The sequence below is a fragment of the Drosophila sulfurigaster genome, chromosome 3 (assembly GCF_023558435.1).
Source record: "Drosophila sulfurigaster albostrigata strain 15112-1811.04 chromosome 3, ASM2355843v2, whole genome shotgun sequence".
Lineage (NCBI taxonomy): Eukaryota > Metazoa > Arthropoda > Insecta > Diptera > Drosophilidae > Drosophila > Drosophila sulfurigaster.
The window spans coordinates 20190681-20212296 of NC_084883.1; the positions used below are offsets into that span (position 1 = coordinate 20190681).

A 21616-nucleotide genomic window follows, 5' to 3' on the forward strand; every position below is an offset into this window, starting at 1 on the left:
TTTGTTTGTGCATTTTTGCACAACGTTTAAATTATCGTTTGCGCAGCCTGTGGAAAACTTGTTGGCGAATTGCTGTTTGCACTTGCGGCGCTTTTTTCTCTCCCTCTCTATCTCTCTCTTTCTCTCTCTGTCTCTCTTGCGTCGTTTTTCATCTTTCTTATAGCACATACAGCAGTTAATTAACTGTTACTCGTTTTGCTGGCAATGCTTATGGTGCGTATGCGTTATTTTATTATTTTTCATTTCCTCAGCGTTTTCTTTAATGCGCTGAATTTCATTGTGGAAAAACAAAGTCGACAAATTTATGGATTTATCAATGGGTGATATTTTAATTAATGCAGACGATTTTCGTATTACATTTTCAGTGATATTGTGAAAATTGAAAATAAATTAAGAAATATATTTAATAATTACATTTCAAAACATAAATTATTACTTAATCCATAAGTATATATACGTAATGCGTCAGACATAGCTTTTGATAAATGTAGAACATCTTTTTCATAAATTTAAATACGAAGAGTACTTGCGTGTAATATATCTGTCTTGTTGGTTGTGGGCGGTACTGCCTACATATCCAAATACAAACAGTTATTTCACGATGACAAATAAATTTTTGGCAAATATTTGTCACATTTCGAAAGTATGTCACAGAGTTATTTGCTTTTGATTGTGCTTTAGCAAATAAAATTCTAAAAGACAATGGAGAAATTGGAGTATGAGTAGGAATACTTGTTGGGCTGCTTCTATTATTATTGAACAAATATTTAGCAAATAATGGAGCACACATCAATTACGCATTTATGGACCTTTGTCTACACGTGTTTAGTTCGTGAATTTCGATGTCTTTTAAAGTTCTTTGTGCGATACAAATCTAAATTTGACTGAAATACAACCTAAAGTAAAGATGAACATATTTTTATTATAATTTAAAATTAAAATTAATCGAGTTGTTCCTTGATATGTTTAAAGTATTTGTAATTTTCTATGTATTATCAAAATTTCATGCTTCTAACTCGCATAGTTTCGGATTTATCGGGAAATATGTAAACAGTCAGACAGACAGACGGATTTCAATTCCCTCTCTAAGTTAAATGCAAGGCCATTAAGTCGAAATATGCTTCTTAGCGTGCACATCAACAAAACCTTTTGCATATTGATGCGACAGCATAACGGTAAAGTTGTCAACATGCTGTACAACACACATGTTTAAAGCTTGTTGTTCTTCTTATCCGCCTTCAAAAAAAAAAAAGCACGCACGTACATTTACAGCTAATGCTAAGCCGATAAAGATAAAGATTTACCAACACAAACACACACACACTCAAACATTCGTTTACTGTTCGTGTGTGATTCGTTCGTTGTGTGGAGGCATTTTGTAATGTCTGAGAACGTTACAAGTTTAAAGCGCTTTAAGCGATGCTCGAAACAACAGTCATACAAAACGAGCAAGTCAACGAACACCCCAATCCCCACCCTCTTCCCTACAGCCAACAGCGCCCGCTGGTGACGACACACATTTCAAAATAACCGAAAAAAAAACAAAAAAAAAACTGTTGTCTGTTGCACTGCACGCTGCGTTTAGTGTTGCTCTTCAATTGCGCTTGCATTCGCTCTTTGCTCAAAAGAGAGCGGCAGTAAGAGCGTGATAACGCATGCGCTTAAGAGAGCGCATTTAAGAATGAAGAGAGCGCACGCTATGAACTTTCTTTTCAATATGTTTTTGTCTTTTCATTCGCATCGCGCACTCACGAGAATGGAGAATGAGAATAAGCAAGTGTGTGAGTGTGTGTGTGTGTGTGTTTGTTGTATGATTTGTATTATGGTGTGTGATACTGCCGTGTTGGAAAAGTTCATTGACACTTGAAAAACATTTCAGTCAGTCACACACACACACAGGGACAGACACAGACACTGACAGACGTCTCTTACTCATTCGCTCTGACGCTCATCAACTGTCACACATTTCTCCCAATGCAGCAGCAGCAGCAGCAGCAGCAACAACAAAGCGACTTGGCACATTTTTCAACTGCAGCGGAGGCTGTGTCTGCTTTTGATGCTGCTCTGCCGCTGCCGCTGCTCTGCCAGTGCTGACTGCGTCTGTGTTTGTCTGCTTTCGGTTCAGCGCGCATCTTTCATCCTCGTGGGTAAATACGCAAAGCGTTGGATTACACAATACGCCTCAGTTCGAGAGCAGCGCAAATGAATGCGGATTCAGCTGTTGCGATGCTGCTGCTGTTGCTGCTGCTGCAGCACAGGGGCGGAGTGCGGGTAGCTTTTGTAATCGTAATCAACTGTGCCCAAAAGCGCTGCCTAGAACCAGTTCTTCTTTGCGGATGCTGCTGCTGCTGCTGCAAGTGCGCATCTGTGTGCGAGCAACTGTATGTGTGCGTGTGTGTGCCTGCAGTTGATCAGCAGTCTTAGTTGTTGTTGTTCCTTTTGTTGTTGCTATGCGTCTGCTGCTCTCTTTTTGTGTTGCCGCCGCGCAGAAATTACATCATCGTTGAAAAGGATTGTTGCTTTGCTGTGAGGGAATCCCAACAGCTGTCGTTCACACACACACAGTCACACTCACACACACACACATGCTCGCACAACAATTTAGTTGAACTGAAGCTGGCGCTGTAGTCGCTTCTCAGTCTCATTGTCTAGCCGAACAAGTGGCTTAAGGTACTTTACTCATTTTATGTTATGTCGTGTTACACTCGCCGAAAATTCGTGTGAATTGTGCAACTGGTAAACATAATTATTGTTGTGTAAAGAAAATTAAAGAACGTTTTTCAAGGAATTTAAATTGCCCTTATTTGCTATTCAAATATATGTTATATATAAATAAATACATAAAATATAATATTATATTTATTAAGAGATACCAATAACAATAAAAAGAAACAAAATATTTTTATAACAAGACTTAAAATTAATATTGAATCTTTTAAGCATTAAAAGGCATTTTAAAACCATGAAAACGAAGAATGAATAAAAAATACTGTTAGTTAAAAATTATATATAAAATGTTTAAGTGTTTCTCAGAAAAATAAGGAAGGATAATAGGAAAAATTATATAAAAAATATTTAAAATGTTTAAGTGTTTCTCAGAATGAAACTCCAAATCAATATAATATATATTTTAATATATTAATACCTTAAAAAAGAAGAAAGAGTAAAAAAAAATGCAATATTAATATAAAGAGATTTTTTACTTCCAACAGAATTTAAAGAAAATGTTCACATGATCTTACGCAAAAAGATTTTAGTAAAAATATTAAATTGGGAATATCTAAACATTTGTGTTTTTTATTAAATTAATTGATAAATATAAATATAGACTATTATTTCAAATAATAATTGAAATGTTTAATTATGTTATTCTTATAATGTATTTTGTGAATACATTTTCTTATATATTGATAGTATTGATAGTATAATATATATATGCTCTAAGTTTTATGCTGTCAAATTTCTCCAAGTGTGCACTTACCTATTGCGTAATAAGTACTTAGTTCTTAGGCGAATCCCGCATTGTTATGCGACGACAATGGGCAACCTACTAAACTAAACCCAAGCAATAATCCTAATGGCGCATTGTAGCAAATTGTCTGCCACGAACAACTTCAATTTGCATTACTTTTGCATGGGGGCCAAGAGGCCATACGGTTACAGTTAATGGTCTTTGAATAATTCTATACCCAAACAGTTAGCCCTACGCATTTTTGTGGGCACAACGAAAGGTGGGGAGCGGGGAAGGCTTTTCCATAGACAGCAGGCGGAACAAAGTATTTGGGAACAATGTAAATAGGCCTCTCGAACCTAATTCACTTAACAATCGCAACATTTACTATGTAATATAGTCATCAGTTACACTTGGTTGCCACTTTACGAATAACTACTGTACTCAGAACTCAACTGTACGCAACAAAATGTTGCGATAAAAAATTGATTCCATTTCAATTGAAAGTATGGAATCTAAATGTAATAATAATATAGTTAAATACATATTTCTATGTCTTTTTTGGTATAAGTAAAATTCGTTTTTATTTATTCTTTTAAAATACAAAATAACTAATTGAAAACCCATTTGTTTTATTTCTTACTTGCAGCTCAAATTGAAATAATTCCATGCAAAGTCTGTGGCGATAAATCATCGGGCGTGCATTACGGCGTCATCACCTGCGAGGGCTGCAAAGGTTTCTTCCGGCGATCGCAGAGCTCCGTTGTGAACTATCAGTGTCCCCGCAATAAGCAATGCGTCGTGGATCGCGTTAATCGGAATCGCTGTCAATACTGTAGACTGCAAAAGTGCCTAAAACTGGGAATGAGTCGTGATGGTAAGAAGATGATGCAAACACATTCACTTAGATACACAATATTTATCTGAGAGATACATTTATAAAGCATTTTTTGGAGTACTCTCTTTTCTATTAAATGAAGTATTGAATACTAGATTTAGTATACTAAATAAAATAAGAAAATCATTATATGTTGTCGACAAATGCAGGAAGAATATCTAATCTCTCCGTCCATACGAACACCTTCATCTTAGAGACTACAATAAAGAGACTTACAAGAATGTGACATATTTTGGTCATGCCGACTTCCTTCCACTGAAATTGTTTAATACGAACGGTGTTATTTTAAGCCCTCGAGTATTAGTTGCTAATATGGTATATTTTTAATGTAGTAGTAGTAGTATAATATATCAATATAGTGATAATATGATATAGTAGTATATCAATGAAAGTTTTTTTTTTGTGGTGGCTTGCAAAATTTAGAAATTTTTCAAGAAATTATTCTATACGACAAAATCTCTCTATAGATTTGGCTGGTAATATGGTATATTTTTTAATCTTTAGTATATTTTGAATGTAGTAGTATATCAATGATCGTTTGCTTTTGCGTGAACTGCAATTTATAAATTTTTCAAGAAATTATTTTATGCGGCAAAATCCCTCTGTGAATTTGGTTGCTAATATAGTATATATTTAAATCTTTGGTATATTTCGAATGTAGAAGAATATCAATGACAGTTTATCTTTATGTGAAATGCAAAATTTGGAAATTATTCTATACGGCAAAATCCTTTTGTAGATTTGGTATATTTTTGAAACTTCGGTATATTTGGAATGTGATGGTATATCAATGATAGTTTTATTGGGGTATTTTAGTATAGAAGTAATATTAGTAATATTTCGCGTTTATTGAAAAAGCTTAGCCGATATCTTACAGTCGAGCACATTCCTTCATAGTTTTTCGATTTTGTAATAAAAAAAAAAAACAGTTATAGAAGTTATTTTCATTATATATAATACTAGATAGCTAGCGAGTCGAAGACCCAAGCAATCAGTAATCTATTTTCGATCAAATATAATATTAAATACTAAATCACCATCAACTAATTCCCTCCTCTTTGCAGCTGTAAAATTCGGCAGAATGTCCAAGAAACAGCGCGAAAAAGTGGAGGACGAGGTGCGTTTCCATCGAGCTCAGATGCGTGCCCAAAGCGATGCCGCTCCGGATAGCTCAGTGTACGATACACAGACGCCCTCAAGCAGCGATCAGCTGCAGCACAACAACTACAACAGGTAAGCAACTTTTTGTTTATATATTGTATTTACTCTGCTATAACTTTTAATTCCTTTATCAGCTACAGCGGCGGCTACTCGAACAACGAGGTCGGCTATGGCAGTCCATATGGCTACTCGGCATCGGTGACCCCGCAACAGACGATGCAATATGATATCTCGGCCGATTATGTGGACAGCACCACATACGAGCCACGCAGTACAATGATCGATCCCGAATTTATTAGTCATGGTATGCCAAATGAATTCATTAAAGTCAATTTACTTAGAATTTCGAATAATCTTTGATACACTTTTGCAGCGGACGGCGATATCAATGATGTGCTGATCAAAACTCTGGCGGAGGCGCATGCAAATACAAATACCAAACTGGAATCTGTGCATGACATGTTCCGAAAGCCACAGGTGAGATGAGGAAGGAAGAAAGAGGGGACTTTAGGAATAGAAATTCACTTTAAAGTAGGGATTGAACTACAAAGTATTCTAAGGATTGCGTCCTAACATTTTAATCCAAATGATTTGCAAGTTGGAGAAGTAATCTCTGGATAGCTGGAATATGAATTAACAATCAACTGTAGTAATTTGTTACAAATAATAACTATTCGAACATTCCTTTTAAGCAACTAAAGCTGAGAATTATTAAGATTTAGTAGATACTATTGATATTAGATTTAATGCATTTAAGTCAGCTTTGAAAAGTCGACAATACTTCAAAGAATATGGTGAAAAAACAGTAGAAAGCAACTTTTGAATTTACTGATAAAATAATGAAAAGTTATTTCTAAATTTAGTTTAAAGATTGTAAATATGAATATAACAATTTTAAAAGAAAAAACTATAGCTTTACCATCAAATAATGCAGAGAAGCTATAAATAATACTAAAACGCATTCTATATTCATTAATTTGTAGTTTGCTAGTCAGAATTGAGCTGAATTCTGTAGGATACTTTAAGAATAGAGCTACTAATGGCCAGGAATATAAAAGATGATTTATCTACATTAATATAATATACATATATTCGTTTAAGCATCAGAAAAGAACCTTTTAAACACTTAAGTTTTTCATTTTTTTTTTAATCTTCTTAGTCTCAGTCTTTTTCGGACGTTAAATTAATTTCTTAATCTTATAAATGCTTAAAAATAACTAAAGTATAGTCTTGAAATAGAAGTATTCATAGTACAGCAGATTAAATTATATTTATTTTAATATTATGCACATAATTAAGGAAATAGTTTTGAAATGTGTTACGCATTTATGCAAATTTAAATTTATAAAGTGAAAAATAGGAATACATTTTGTAGCTTTCTTTAAAGTTGATTATTTTAGTTTAGAGAACTCTAACATTGAAAAGTTATTGTTTGCAAGATTAATACAAATATGTGAATTACCATTTCTCTAAATCGGAAAATATTAATAATAAATTAAACTTTCCTTCAACTAGGATCTATCGCGCATACTCTATTACAAAAATCTGGGCCAAGAGGAGCTCTGGCTGGACTGTGCCGAGAAGCTGACACAAATGATACAGAATATTATCGAATTTGCAAAGCTAATACCGGGCTTTATGCGACTCAGTCAAGATGATCAGGTGAGTGAACATTCAATACATATTAAACTATAATGAAGTATTACTAAATTTGTTTCAACTCCCCTTTCAGATATTGTTGCTGAAGACGGGCTCATTTGAGCTGGCGATTGTTCGCATGTCCAGATTGCTAGATCTCTCACAGAATGCTGTACTGTATGGCGATGTGATGCTGCCTCAGGAGGCATTCTACACATCCGATTCGGAGGAGATGCGTCTGGTGTCACGCATTTTCCAAACGGCTAAATCGATAGCCGAACTCAAACTGACTGAAACCGAACTGGCGCTATATCAGAGCTTAGTGCTGCTCTGGCCAGGTGAGATCACTTTTTTATATTTCTGTTGCTTGTAGAGTAAAAGAGTATTATAACTTTGTGACAATAGAAAATTTAGGTATCAGTGACTACTGCCAAAATTTGGTTGGGATCAGACAAAAACTGTAAGAATTATTTAGGAAAAAAATACTTTTTCAATTGCTTTGGTTGACAATCTGGTATATCGATATTTAAAATACAGCCTTCGGTATATTTAAATTGATATATTTATTCTGGTATTCGATTTTTAGTACTTATAATAGTAGCTACAGTATTATTCCTGAAAATTTGGATGCGATCAGATAAAAAACCCTAAAAGTTATTAAAGAACTAATTTTTCATGAAAACTAGTAGCCTGCAGTCAAATCTCTATGGCTTTGATTGGCAAACTTGTATATTTTTTAACTCTTTAAAATATTTTTAACCTAATACTTGGTATATTAATATACCAAATACATTCCTCGACATATTTTTTGTTATTTCGATATATGTATTTACTTACAATAATAACTACAGTATTAATTTTTCCTAAAAATGAAGTTGCAATCAAATAAAATACGCAAAAGTTCTTTAAGAATTAATTCGATATGTGAAAAGGCGTCTGATGATGACAGATTTTAATTGCTTTGGTTATATTATGATCTCTATGGTATATTCCAAACATAAACGTATATCAATATACTACACATAGTCTTTGGTATATTTAAGAAATATTGTTATATGTGAAAAATGTGTGATGCTGTCGGGACTTAGTTGCTTTGGTGGACAATCTGGTATATTTTGGTTTCTATGGTATATTCTTAAAGTATAGGTATATCAATATACCACATATAGTCTGTAGTATATTGGAGTAATTTTTGGTAAGCTAATTTGGTATAATTTAAGAATAATACCACACTGTCGTGGTTTTATTATAAATGGGTAGCGAGTATCTCACAGTCGAGCACACTTGACTCTATCTTTCTTAATTGTTTTTAAACATTATTACTTTTATATATTAAACATATATTTCTTTTTGTTTTGTAGAACGCAATGGAGTGCGCGGCAATACGGAAATACAGAGGCTTTTCAATCTGAGCATGAATGCAATACGGCAGGAGCTGGAAACGAATCATGCGCCGCTCAAGGGCGATGTTACCGTGCTGGACACGCTCCTCAATAACATACCCAATTTCCGGTTAGTCACTGAATCAATACATTTTACAATACAAACTCTATAAATTGTTATTTCACTTTATTTACAGCGATATTTCGATTTTGCACATGGAAGCGCTGAGCAAATTTAAGCAACAACATCCGAATGTTGTGTTCCCAGCGCTGTACAAGGAGCTATTCTCAATAGATTCACAACAGGATCTGACATAACCAGAGCCGATCTTTATGGACACATCAGCTGGCTCTGTGGCCGATGTTGCAGCCGGTTGTCCGCTGCAGATACTTGCAACAGCGACCGCAACTGCAACGGCAACATCACCGGAGCAGCCACTGCAGCTGGAGGACTGAGGCGGCATAACAACAACAGCAACAGCAACAACAACAACAGCAACAACAATAATCAACAACAACAACAACAACAAAACAGCAAGCAACATCAATACAAACAAAACTTTATCATCATTTAAGCTAGCATACAACCAAGGATGTGATCCTGGCCGAGGACTCACTTAAAAGCTACAAACAAAAAAAAAAAAAACAAAGCAAAAATATTTCAAAAATATTATATATACTTTTTTCTAGAAAAAAACAACAAATAAAAAACAAAAGGATGCAAATGATGAAAACACACACAGGCTAATTACATCAAAAACAAAACAAAACAACAAAACAAAAGCAAATACAATTTAATAAATTTAAAACGTAACTCAGTTAATATTTCGCTTCATAGACAACAAAAACAAAACAAAACAAAAAAATATATATACAAAACAAAAAAAAAACAAAAAGTCAAAATGCATTTTAGCAAAAACAAAACTAAACAAAACCGAAAATAAGCAAAAATAGTTTTCAGTTATGCAAAGCAAATAAAAGCATGTAAGCAAAACATAGCCACGCCCCCCGCCCTCTAGCCAAGTACTTAATGAACAAGCAATTAATTAAATTTTCATTTCATTTTTTTTTGTGTAAAACTTAGCTCAGCTTGATATCATGATATGCTCCCCTCTTCCTCCTCCTTCTCCTCCTCAGTTCAAAGTCCCTTAAATAAAAATAAGAAAAAAAAAAAAAAAAAATGATATAAAACACCGCTCTAACCCTCTAGGTTGTCTCTGCCTTTTGTTGTAAACTAAAAACATGTGTATTATATATACAATATATATATATAAAACCAATTTATATATATAAATATAAAATTACATTACGTACATATAAATATATATAATCATTTATATATTATCATTTTTTATACATAATGCAAATACAATTTTTGTAAACAAAATGCAAAAAAACGAAAAAATGGAAGAAAAAAATGCAAAAAACAAAATCGAATATCTCGGAAAAATGTGTTCTTATATAATTATGATTAATGTTTAATGTTTAAATAATTACAATTACAATTACGTTTAACACTTTAAAAAAAACAAGTTGCAAAAAACAAAACAAGAAAAACACATTTAGGAGCAAAAACCTTTATCATTTTCGTTTAACTATTTTATAGCATTTTTCCCCCAAAAAATTCCGGTTCCAAGGTTTATTAGATTTAAATGAGAATAAAACAAAAAAACCAAAAAAAAATACACAATTTAAATAAAAAAGCATTAACAGACTTTAATAGTTTAGCTAAAACACAGCAACAACAAAAACAACAACAGAAGATGAAAATGAAAATGAACAGAAACACTTTTGATATACAAATACAATAAAAGATACATAAATAAATTGTACTAAATGATAAAGTTAATATTGAGAATGGAAAACAAAAAAAAAAAAGCAAAAAACAAAATGATGAAAATTATATCGTAATTATCAAGTTACAAGTTTATTGTTTTAAGCGAAACTTATAAGAAATAAAAAACAAAAAACAGAAAAAAAACCAACAACAAAAAACAAAAACAAGAAAGAATGAAAGAGATGAAAACAAACAAACAAACAGACTGATGGACCGCACGCCACAACAAAACCCGGACAGTCCCCTAACCACGCCCCCTTTTGTCGTACGCCCCCTCTCTCATCCTCTCTTTCTCCTACATTAATTACATTTAAAGACAAAAACAAAAATACAAATTGGATGTCATCATAATTGCATTAGATTCTCGATTTGATTTATCAAATAAAATGACTGACTACACAAAGACGTTACACACACTTGCACACACTCCCCTCCTCACACACACACACCCCTTCACACACACATACATACATTAGTTAAAGTAGCGTTAAAAAAAATAACAAGAAGAACCACAAACTTTCGTTTTGTAGGTGATAATCGGTGTGTCTTAATCGCCCCCCTCGCCACGCCCCCTTCACCGCCGCCCCCCGCTCAAGACACCTCATCAATCCATTAAGTACATTGATTTACATTTGTTTTTTTAGATTAAATTGCAATTAGCCAAATCGATTTGTTGGCAACAAACTCCTCTCCAACTCCTCCCTTCAACAGGCAGGCATATTATTAAATAAACTAAATATACACGTATAAATATATAAACAAATTATAAACAACAACAACAAGAAAAAGAACAGTAACAACAATAAATTACCAATTGCAATTCCATCATCATCGTTAATTTAATTAATCTTTTAGCCAGTTTTCGTTTTGGGCCTTAAAACATTTATAGCAACAAACACACACACACACAACACACACTCACACACTTTACGTTCGGACATTTTTGGCCTTAAGAATTAAAAGAGAAAAAAAGAAACAGAAAATAAATGATAGTAAATACTTTATATATATACAACACACATATACATGCATATATACACATATGTATATATATACATATATATTATATATATAGCGAATAATGAATTAGTTATAATTTATACAAAGCAAGGGAGCAGCTTTCAAACCAGCAAAAACATAAAACATAGAAAAAACATACATAATACATAGAAGATGAAGAAGAAGAAGAATGGGAAAAACAGATCAATGCAAAATTTGCAGTGTGGAAAAGTTAAAAGTAAAAGCAGTTGAGTTGATGCATGAAAAGAAAACAACACGCAAGAAAGAAAACAAAGAAAAGTATCTATATATAATATATATACAAGAAATAAATATATATATTGTTAAATTTTTATGCTAAGTTTTTAGTGCAAAATGAGCAAAAAAGAAAAGAAATGAAGAAAACAGAAAAAATGGTTAAATTTTTAATAATAATAATAATAATAATTATGATAATGATGAAACACACGAGTAAACAAAAATCTACATTTAAATTTAGCATATAATGGCATATGAATTATGTTACAATATTTACAACAACAACAACAACAACCAAGTCCCTCTATAAACAAAAAACAAAAACAAACACACACACACAAAATGACTTTAAATAAAAGTAAAAAAAAAGAAAAAGCAAATGATGAAAAACTGAAATTAATTATATACAAAAGAAAAGAAGAAAACAAAAAAAAGCAGCTGAATAACTTCATTTATTCATGATGTATGATTAAGCGTAGCCATAGTACGACTGTTGCACATTGCAGACACAAGCACACACACATTCGACACTCACACACACACACACACGAATACAATCACCCATACATATGCAAATGTAGGCCCAGCCCTGCCACTGACAGTTACAAATGATTTTTAGTTAAGTTTTTTCCTTTCCATTTTTTTGAGTTTGAAAACCCCCCTCAAAAAATGTAATAACAGTTCTGCTGGTCATCACAGCGAGTGCATACTGTAGCTCCAGAACCTTTGGCGGAATTTTACTCTGGGTGCCGCTGGCGTATACGCAATATTTGGAATTATTATTTCAGTTTTCCGGTTTGTTTCGCTTTTCGCCGCATTTCTCGAACTATTATTTTGCTATTCACCTGTGTATTTTGTTTAATGGTTTTTTAAATGCTTTTAAACGCGAACATAAATAAAAAAAAACAAACACACACACAAAACGAAAAAAGAACACAGCACATAAATACCATATAATATTTATGGCTCAGTTGTATACACAATTTTTTTCCTGGATAAAAGCCGAAAGTGGAAAAAGAATATTTGAAACAAAACAAAAAGCAAGCTGGACAAAAATGAAAGCAAAGCAGATAAAACAATAAATGAAGAAGAGAACGTTTGTGAAAGATGAAGAAAAAGAAAAAGTCTAAAAAGGAAGCATAAGTATATAGTATATATAAGAATATATATACAATGCGTATAGATCGTTTTTTATATGCTTAGTTTAACTAGATGAATTCGTTTTTTATATATTTGTAAATTGTTTTCTAGGTAAATCGAATTATATATATATATATATATATCTCTACATAAGCTGTGTCTCTATATATACTTCAGAAATATATAGAAACCCTGAGAACAACAACAACACAAACACACACACACACACACATATATTATGTCATACTGCATTATTATTATTATGATTATGATTAAATGAATGAAAAACAAAAACCCAATCACAACACGAAGAACAAAACAATTCGTAGAGAGTTTTGTATGAAACTTTCAACTAAAATGAAAATGCAAAAATGAAAAAAACAAACAAACTAAATAATTCAATTCATTCTTAACAATAAAGTGTAATCTGAATTATACAAAAAAGAAAAACAAAACAATGAAAAGATTCAAATATCTTGCTCGCTCTTTCACTCCATCTCCATCTCCCTCTCTCACTCGTACTCTCTTTGTACTCTTTTTAATTATGCAGTTTTTCCAGCTTGTCGTTAGGTGAGTATTAAAAGCGGCGGATGGAATAAGTCCGCTCTTTTACTTTTGCTTTTGTTTCGCATTTTCAATTATCAACTAAGTACTTAATGGCATTTTCAATTTGTTCGTTTGTTTATTTGCTGGCACTGAACTGGACAATCAGAAAACAAAAACAAAACACGACAACGGCATTGTTCATTATACCGCCTCTTTAATAGGTAAATTAATGAAACGTTGCATTAACTGCAACCGTTTTCACTGATTGATTGACACAAGGAAATAAAAAAGAGTCATCGAATAGCACATATTAATTAGCATTGACATATATGAATTGACTGGGAAGTTGATAGCAGCAGGATATCTTAATATACAAGATTTACCTTGAATGGAAAAGGATTTCAATTTTAAACTCTAAAGATTGCCTGCATTTTGGTATTTCAGAAGAAACAAAGTTAAAGTTAGAAGTAGTAAATAAATGCATGCACTTATTATGAGGCGTTTTATGGTATACAGTATATATAGGGATATACAGTACATACCAAACATAAGTTTCAAGTGCATTAGCAGAATGATTCAGCAAAGTTTTTCGCTTAAGAAATTTGTTTCACTACAAAAATTTATTTTGTTTTATAAAAATGTCCTCACTCTGCTTTTTTATGATATAAATCTGGTTAGATTAATATGCCAAACTTTTCTGTTTTTAATTTTGTGGCTCAAAATTCAAATTTCAATAAAAATCATACTTTTTATGATTTATGATTTATGCATAATTTGAATAACCAAGATGCATTAATTAGAATATTTTAAAAATTTACTTACTAGAAAGTTTAATATTTATCAAATGATTTCCAAACTCCACTTCTTATGCTCTTTATTTCATTTTATATTTGTATCTTTGATACCCACAGAGTGATTGTGAATAATAGCCAAAAATTATTTAAACTTTATTTTTAAAACTATAAAATGACATTTGTGGCAAATACAGAATGTTTAAATAAATCTGTATGTACTTTTGAAAATATTAAACATTAAACTTGAATCATTAATGGTTTCGATTAACTTATTCTCATTTATCTTAGTATATATATTTTTAATATATTCTAGAATATTCGCAAAAACTGAATAATAATATCCATTTTGTCAAACGTTTTCTAAAAAGATTAAAATAACTTGAGTCTTTTTTGAAATTTCATAATCAATGAATGCAAACAATTCTTGCAAATAGGAAAGGTGGAAATATTTATATTTTAACTAATATCAATATTAATATGCTTATGATTAAAATTCTAAATTTCAATATTAAATATTTTATTGTCCATTATATAATATTTTAAAATCAATTCAATTTCTTGCAGTAATTTCTATACTTAAAGCCATTACGTGATATTAAATTTTTCTAATTTAAGCTGCTGTCGAAGCACCAAAACGTCAGTTTTGCTTTGAGGCAAGTTAAATACGTGCTTTTGTGCTTGCTTAACTGCTGCATGACTGTGCGAGTGTGTGTGTGTGTGTTTGTGTGTTTGTGTGTGTCCCTTGCCCCAGTTACTTGTGTGTAATAAGTAGGTGCCACACACACAAAAACACGTAATAAACAAAAACAAAAGGCAAATGCAAAGTTTATCTTACAATTTTGGTTTTGCGTTGAGGTTTAAAGGTAAACATTAGTGCCAAAGACTATCACTAGCAGCTGACTTCATCAGAGTGACCTTGCAACACACACACACACACACACATAGACTGAGGCACATGCCACAGTCTGACAAGTGTATACAAACTACCACAAATGGTCATAAGCGAACAGAGCCACAACAACCGGAGACTGGCCATAAATCTAAGTGGCATTGAGTTCATTTGTGGTCGAGAATGCGAATGCGAGTGTGTGTGTGTGTGTGTGTGTGTGTGTGAAATACGTATCTATGTAAGTACATTATTGTATTGGTGTTTATTTCAGACACACACAAAAATAAGTTTAGTCGCAGTTTCGAACATATATATTGCAGGTGTCGACAATGACAAAGGGCGAGGCGAGGGCGAGGGAGAGGGAGAGGATTGAAGTTTTTGGCTACGTTTTTATGGCCAAGAGAGCGCTTTGAATTTATGGCCATCAAGGCAAGTGCCTCACCGCACTGCTTTGCTTTGGTCTAGTTTTGTGTTGTGTGTGGCAATAGCAAAAGTTTGCTGAACTTGCCAAATAAGTCTTGCCACTTGGCTCAGCAAAACGCTGATATGAAACCAGTTGCCGCTTAGCCAATGGCCTTGTCAGCACACACACACACATACAGTGTGGCAACAGCGTCGAAGCAGGACATGATTGTGTCCTTAACACGCTCATAAATTACAGTGCACAATCAAAAAATAATAGCAACAAGCAGCGAGCAAACAAATAAACAAATGAACGTATGAACAGCTTTATTGACTTACAGTTCGCATGCAAATGCATTATGTATAAATTGACAACAAATTTGTGGACCATGCAACATTTGCGAGGAGCCACAGCTGCCGCTGCTGTTGCAACTTTAACGCGCTTCCGTCAATTGAATTTACGAGCCAAACGGGAAAATTGTGTCACAAACAAGAGAGCAAACGGCAAACAATGCCCCCGGTTTCAACTTCGATGCGATGCTGTATGATTCGACATGAGCATACTGCGGCTGCCCCATGCAACTTATTGAATGTTGCATGCCACACGACCGACATAGTTAAGTGAAAATTTATTTGTAAAGGAAATGAAGACAACAACAACTACAGACTACAGACTACAGGCTGGCTGATGTATTGGCTTCCGGGACTTACAATTCGATAATCCTTTTTCGCTACGCTCCAAGAGCTGCTGCTGGACGAAGGCGAGCGGCGCTTGATGAGTTGCGTTTCAGCTTTCAATAGCTGTGGCAGTAATAAACACAGTTTCAACAACATAATTACAGTGGGCGATTTGCCATATTTTTCTTTATTGCTTTTTAACGAGCACTCACGAATATCATTTAACGAGTGCACTCGAGTGGAAGAGTTTTGAATATCCTAATAATTTGTTTATTACATTTCACATTTACAAATAGTGCGATATTATTCTTAAAATATACCAACTTTATATACCGCCAAAAAACTAAAAACTGCTATATTTGGTATATAGAAATAGTAAAATATTAAAATCATATCTAATTTTACCAAGTGGTCCGATATTAATCTTAAAATACACCAAATTTATATACCACAAAAATACTAAAATATGGCAAATGATATATTTGGTATATTAAAATAAAATATACCATAAATTATAAAATATACCGCAAACAAACTAAACTGTAGCGAAGGCTATATTTGGTATATTGAAATAGAACTACAAAATATACTAAAGAATACACAGTATACTCTCAATCAAAGCAGCTAGGTCCCGATTGCCGAGGGGTTTTTTTTTTGCATACAAAAGTATTTTTTCTACTTCTACTCTTTTTATCTGATCGCCAACCAATTTTCACGAATCGTAAATACTGTAGCTGTTATTGTATGAACCAGAAGGACAGACAGACAGACGGACACCGCTAGATCGTCTCAGCTGGTGACGCTGATTAGGAATATATATACTTTATAGGGTCGGAGATGCCTTGGCTGACAATATGTTATATTGTGCCGTCTATGGTATATTTTGAGTGCGGTACTATATCGATATACCACATATACCATTTGGTATATTTTTAGTATTTTTATATATAGTATATTTGGTATATTTTGAGAATAATACCGCAAAATATATTACTTTTATTCAAAATGGGTAGCGGGTATCTCACAGTCGAGTGTACTTGATGCATTAAGCTTTCTTACTTGTTAAATATATTTTATTTAGCCTCCAAAATCTGAGACTAAATGAATCGCTCACAAGCTATCGTCACTTCTAGTTTCATTATCAAGAAGCCTCTGTAAGGCAGGCGATAGAAAGTTGACATTTTCTCGACATTGACACTATTTGCTATCACCTTCTTATTTTGAGCTGAACCCACATCCGTTGATCACGTGAAGGCTCAAAAATGGCAAAGCAACTCAGAGCTGAATTCTTCGTTTTAAATTAAACTTTTAGTTTCAAATTCATCTTTTTCGTGTGCAGTCGAAATATTCAAAATGAGTAGAATAAAAATAAACTAATTTTTTCCCATAATAATACTTCAAATATTCTTGGTGGCCACAGCTACTGCAGAAGAGGTGAGAACAATAACATAAAGCAGTGTAGTACAGTGAGTGCTAAGAATGTTTACATCTTCTTCTTATCAGACATGCGAATTCGACGGACAAATGGAAGAGCAATGCCTTAATCAGACCTATGAAACTGTAAAACCTTTGCTAGAAATGAGTTAGAAAACAAAAAAATTAGGGAAAGAAATTAAATTAAATCAGAATTAAATTCTGATCTAATTGAAAAGTATCATGAAATTGTGAGAATCCATGAAAAATTTATGAAGGACTCGGCTCCATTAGATGAGTATAAAAACAAAGTAATTAAAGCGGAAAACGATTTGCAATCGTGTCAAATTAAAGTTGATAAATTGGAATCAGTGTTTAATTTACAAAAAAATATTATTGACACATTAACACCAATTTCTAAACTTTATGATACATGTAAAGAAGAATTAGCAAATAAATCCAGCACCTTAGAATCTTCTGAAGTTCAATTAAAACACCTTAATTCTAGTCTATTTGAAAAGGATGAAAGTATCAGGAGACTTAATGCAAATATCGAAAAGATTACAGAGCAACAGCAAACACTTAAGTTGCAACTCGATGAGAGTCAAAATATGTTAATAAAGAAAGACAAAGATAATCAGCTATGTCAAGCTGAAGTTGATACATTGAATAAGACTTTACCCAAAACTTTTATCCCATCAAGTTGCTCTTGTTTTGGAGATTCTCCTGGTGTTCATCAACTCAATATTTCTGTTGTAGGTTTCTTCGATGTTTTATGCGATAGTCAGTTGGCTGGACCTGGATGGATTGTAATACAACAACGAGTTGAGGGAAAAGAGGATTTCAAGGAATTGGGCAACGTATCGCAACGGTTTCGGTTCCCTTGAGAGTGATTTCTTCCGCGGGCTCGAGAAAATATATCGTATCATGAGTTTCCAGCATTACGAACTTTATATACATATGGTTGCTGTGAATGGAAGTACTTACAACGCTCGTTATGATGACTTCAAAATATCTGCTGAAGTCAATGAATACGCACTGAGTTTGAGTAAATTCAATGGAACTATTATTGAGGATGCGATGAGAAACAGCGAAAACATGAAATTTGCAACTTCCTACGAAATTGGTGATTTTTATAGTTGCGCAGATCTTAACGAAAGTGGCTGGTGGAACAATCTTTGTTTTGATTGGTTAATATTGCAAATTGTTATTTTTGATGGAATACACATAATTATTAATTTTTGTTTTTTCTTATGCAGTAATTTAAATGTACCATATTGGCATCTATCTTGTTATTTTATTAATCTGAAAGAAGTTAAGATGCTAATTCGCCCGAAAGGAAGCGATGAAGAAGTGAGCATTTGAAGAGCTGAAGTTTCTATATTTAACTCAATCATGTAATCATTTATATATATATATAATTGATGCATTAAGAAATTACGTTCTGAATAATAAATCGATCGACTGTTTAATGCAGCGATTTATTTTTATATTCAAATAGATAAATGTTTATTGTATTTTGTGTTTTGATGTATCAAATTGTAAGTCTCTAAATGCTTTCAATAGAGATGAAAATACGTAAAAGTAAGTTAAACTATGATTATCCTCTATATATCCTTTCATACGAATCTTGAATATTAAAGTTATGTAATAAATGATCTATACATATTCGTTTCTCATCTAAACATTCAATAAACAGATTAAATAAATAAACGCGTTGATGTAGCAACTTTTAATCAATTTAATTAAATTTCCATTAAATTGCATTATCATGAAGTCTATCGCTCGGAGATGATCATTAGACAATATTGTGAGAGCTTATCTCTTATCATTAATATAACATTTGATTGCTTTTATATTAACACAGATTAAATGTTTCGAGCTGATTTATTTGTAGATTTAAGAGCATTATTCAGTTCTATATTCATCTTGCTTGAGGGCAGTCGAAAGAATCGCCATGGGCAGAATACATAAATATACATAAAATATTTGTTGTTGACATAGTATATGAAGAAAAGGTGAAAACAATTATATGACGCAGTCTAGAAGTGTATCAATTCTCTCGATTATTTTAGACAGGATATACCATAGACGGCACAATATACCAGATTGTCAGCCAAAGCAACTAAGACCCCATACCAAAATTTGAAACTAACTTGATTTGCGTGCAAACATAACTAATGCTGCTGAAAAAATTATAGTTCTATCTCTTATAGTTTGTGAGATCTAGGTGTTCATAGGGACAGACAGACATGCCTACATCGCACATTGGGATGAAAGGCCTTTATTTCGTTAAACCTAAAAAGTTCATGGTAATATATCAATAATGTTGCAATTATTTCAAGCTTAGAAATGTCCCTAGACATCGAAAATATTTAATTTGAATTTTATTGCGCAGCCCTCGTATTGCACCAGCTGTTTAAAGTCAGCTGTTCTTGCCACGTGGTGCGTGCAAGCTTGCTGACTAGTCAAATTTCTTAATTTTGGCGTTGTCGTATTTTTAAACAGTTTGACTTATTAAAATACCTTAAATTGGAAAATGTTCTTCATGGTATGTAGAAAATATTTGTATAAGGTTTTAATTATATTTGTTTTTGTGTTGTCATGTTTTTAATGAAATACGTAAGCATTAGTTTTGTTGGTTCTAACCTTAAAATATTTGTGTTTCGTGGAGCATATCTAGCAAAATACAACAGACTACAAATAACAACTTATGTGGTAGTATGAGTTATTATGTGTATATTCAGGTAGCATTTAATTAATTTGCGGGAATTTGCGGGGGGGTTAAATATTTCAATAAATACAAGCAAGGTTTCTCTTCGTCGGGGTGACTAACTAAAAATTTGGCTGGATTCAAATCGCAATGTCAAGGCCTCTTTTGACTGGGTAATTCCAAATGATTTTCCGGAAAACGATTTAGAGGTGATTAAAAACAAAAAAAAATAAAAAATAAAAACTAAAAAAAAAAAATTAAAAATAAAAAATAAAAAAATCCGAAATTCACAAATAATATAAGCAGCAAATTCTCCAAGTTTCAACTTTCTAGCTTTAAAATTACGGTTATGGCCAAAATAAAGGCATTTCATCCCAATGTGCATCGTCTCGTCTGTTATCAAGAATATATATAAACTTTAAGGGTTCAGAGATGCTTCCTTCTGCTTGTTACGCAAATTTCCTGTAGGCACAGAGTTATAACATCCTTCTTCAGATAGCGAATATAAATATAAAACTTATCTAATTTTCATACTGGTTCATGATAAATACACAAATGTTCTCCAGCGACACTTCTTTATAAATTGGTAAATTTAATAATAATATTAAATGTTATATACAAAGACAGCAATTATTCTCTAAATCAATCTGTCAAGCAATAGTGAACTTGAACTCTTCGCAAATCACAAGACTTGTCAAGCTACCCACGCTGAAAAGCGAAAGGCTTTCTTGCCGCCTGTCGATACGTTACGATTCATGAGTTTCTTTGTGGCGCCGCACGGCCAACAGGTTAGCCAAATGTGGCCTCCACCGATGGGGCCCAATTGATTGAACGAGCGAATCCCTTTTGGCCTTGCGCCAGTTTTTTATTGCACAAATATTGACGGGCAACGAGCGAGCGAGCAAGCGAGCGATTGATTGAAAGGCTTTCAGTCTCTGCTCTTTGTGGTTTTGTTGTTGTTTCCGCAGTTGCTGTTGTTGTTATTGTTGTTATTGTTGCTGCTGCCGTTGCTGCTGTCGTTGTCACATTCACTTAATTTGCTGCTAATGACCTGGTCCGAAGTCAAAGCCAAAGCTTAAGCGATTTTTGTGTATGCACCTCAGCGACGTTCAATTAATAATATTGTATCTTTATTTTTACACTTTGGCAATGTGTCCATTATGTATACGCCCCATAACCGGACCCAGAGCTATATATTTTGCACCCGGACTGGAACTACGGCAGTGACTCTATATCCATATCTGCATCTCGGACCCGGTAACCAGCTAAACGTAACTATTAACGAGTAACAAGTCGAACGGAGACGAACCGGTTACCGGTAACCGGTTGCAATTTGTTTACTCAAGCATTGGGATTTTGACTTTGCTATGAATCGGTCTTCGATTATATCATCAAATATAATTGCCAACCAAAAATA

At 33.0% G+C, this 21616-nt stretch overlaps 1 protein-coding gene across 1 annotated transcript in view; it reads left to right on the forward strand.

Moving 5' to 3' along the window:
* LOC133840167 (probable nuclear hormone receptor HR3) overlaps window positions 1-10421 on the forward strand; it is a 28107-nt gene extending 17686 nt beyond the window's left edge. The window contains exons 2-9 of the mRNA XM_062271852.1: window positions 4101-4328; window positions 5414-5582; window positions 5645-5814; window positions 5884-5987; window positions 7026-7172; window positions 7243-7486; window positions 8510-8660; window positions 8728-10421. Of these exons, the coding sequence (XP_062127836.1) occupies window positions 4101-4328; window positions 5414-5582; window positions 5645-5814; window positions 5884-5987; window positions 7026-7172; window positions 7243-7486; window positions 8510-8660; window positions 8728-8848 (1334 nt within the window). The 3' untranslated portion in view covers window positions 8849-10421. The remainder of the gene's footprint in view (window positions 1-4100; window positions 4329-5413; window positions 5583-5644; window positions 5815-5883; window positions 5988-7025; window positions 7173-7242; window positions 7487-8509; window positions 8661-8727) is intronic.
* Window positions 10422-21616: the final 11195 nt, after the last annotated feature.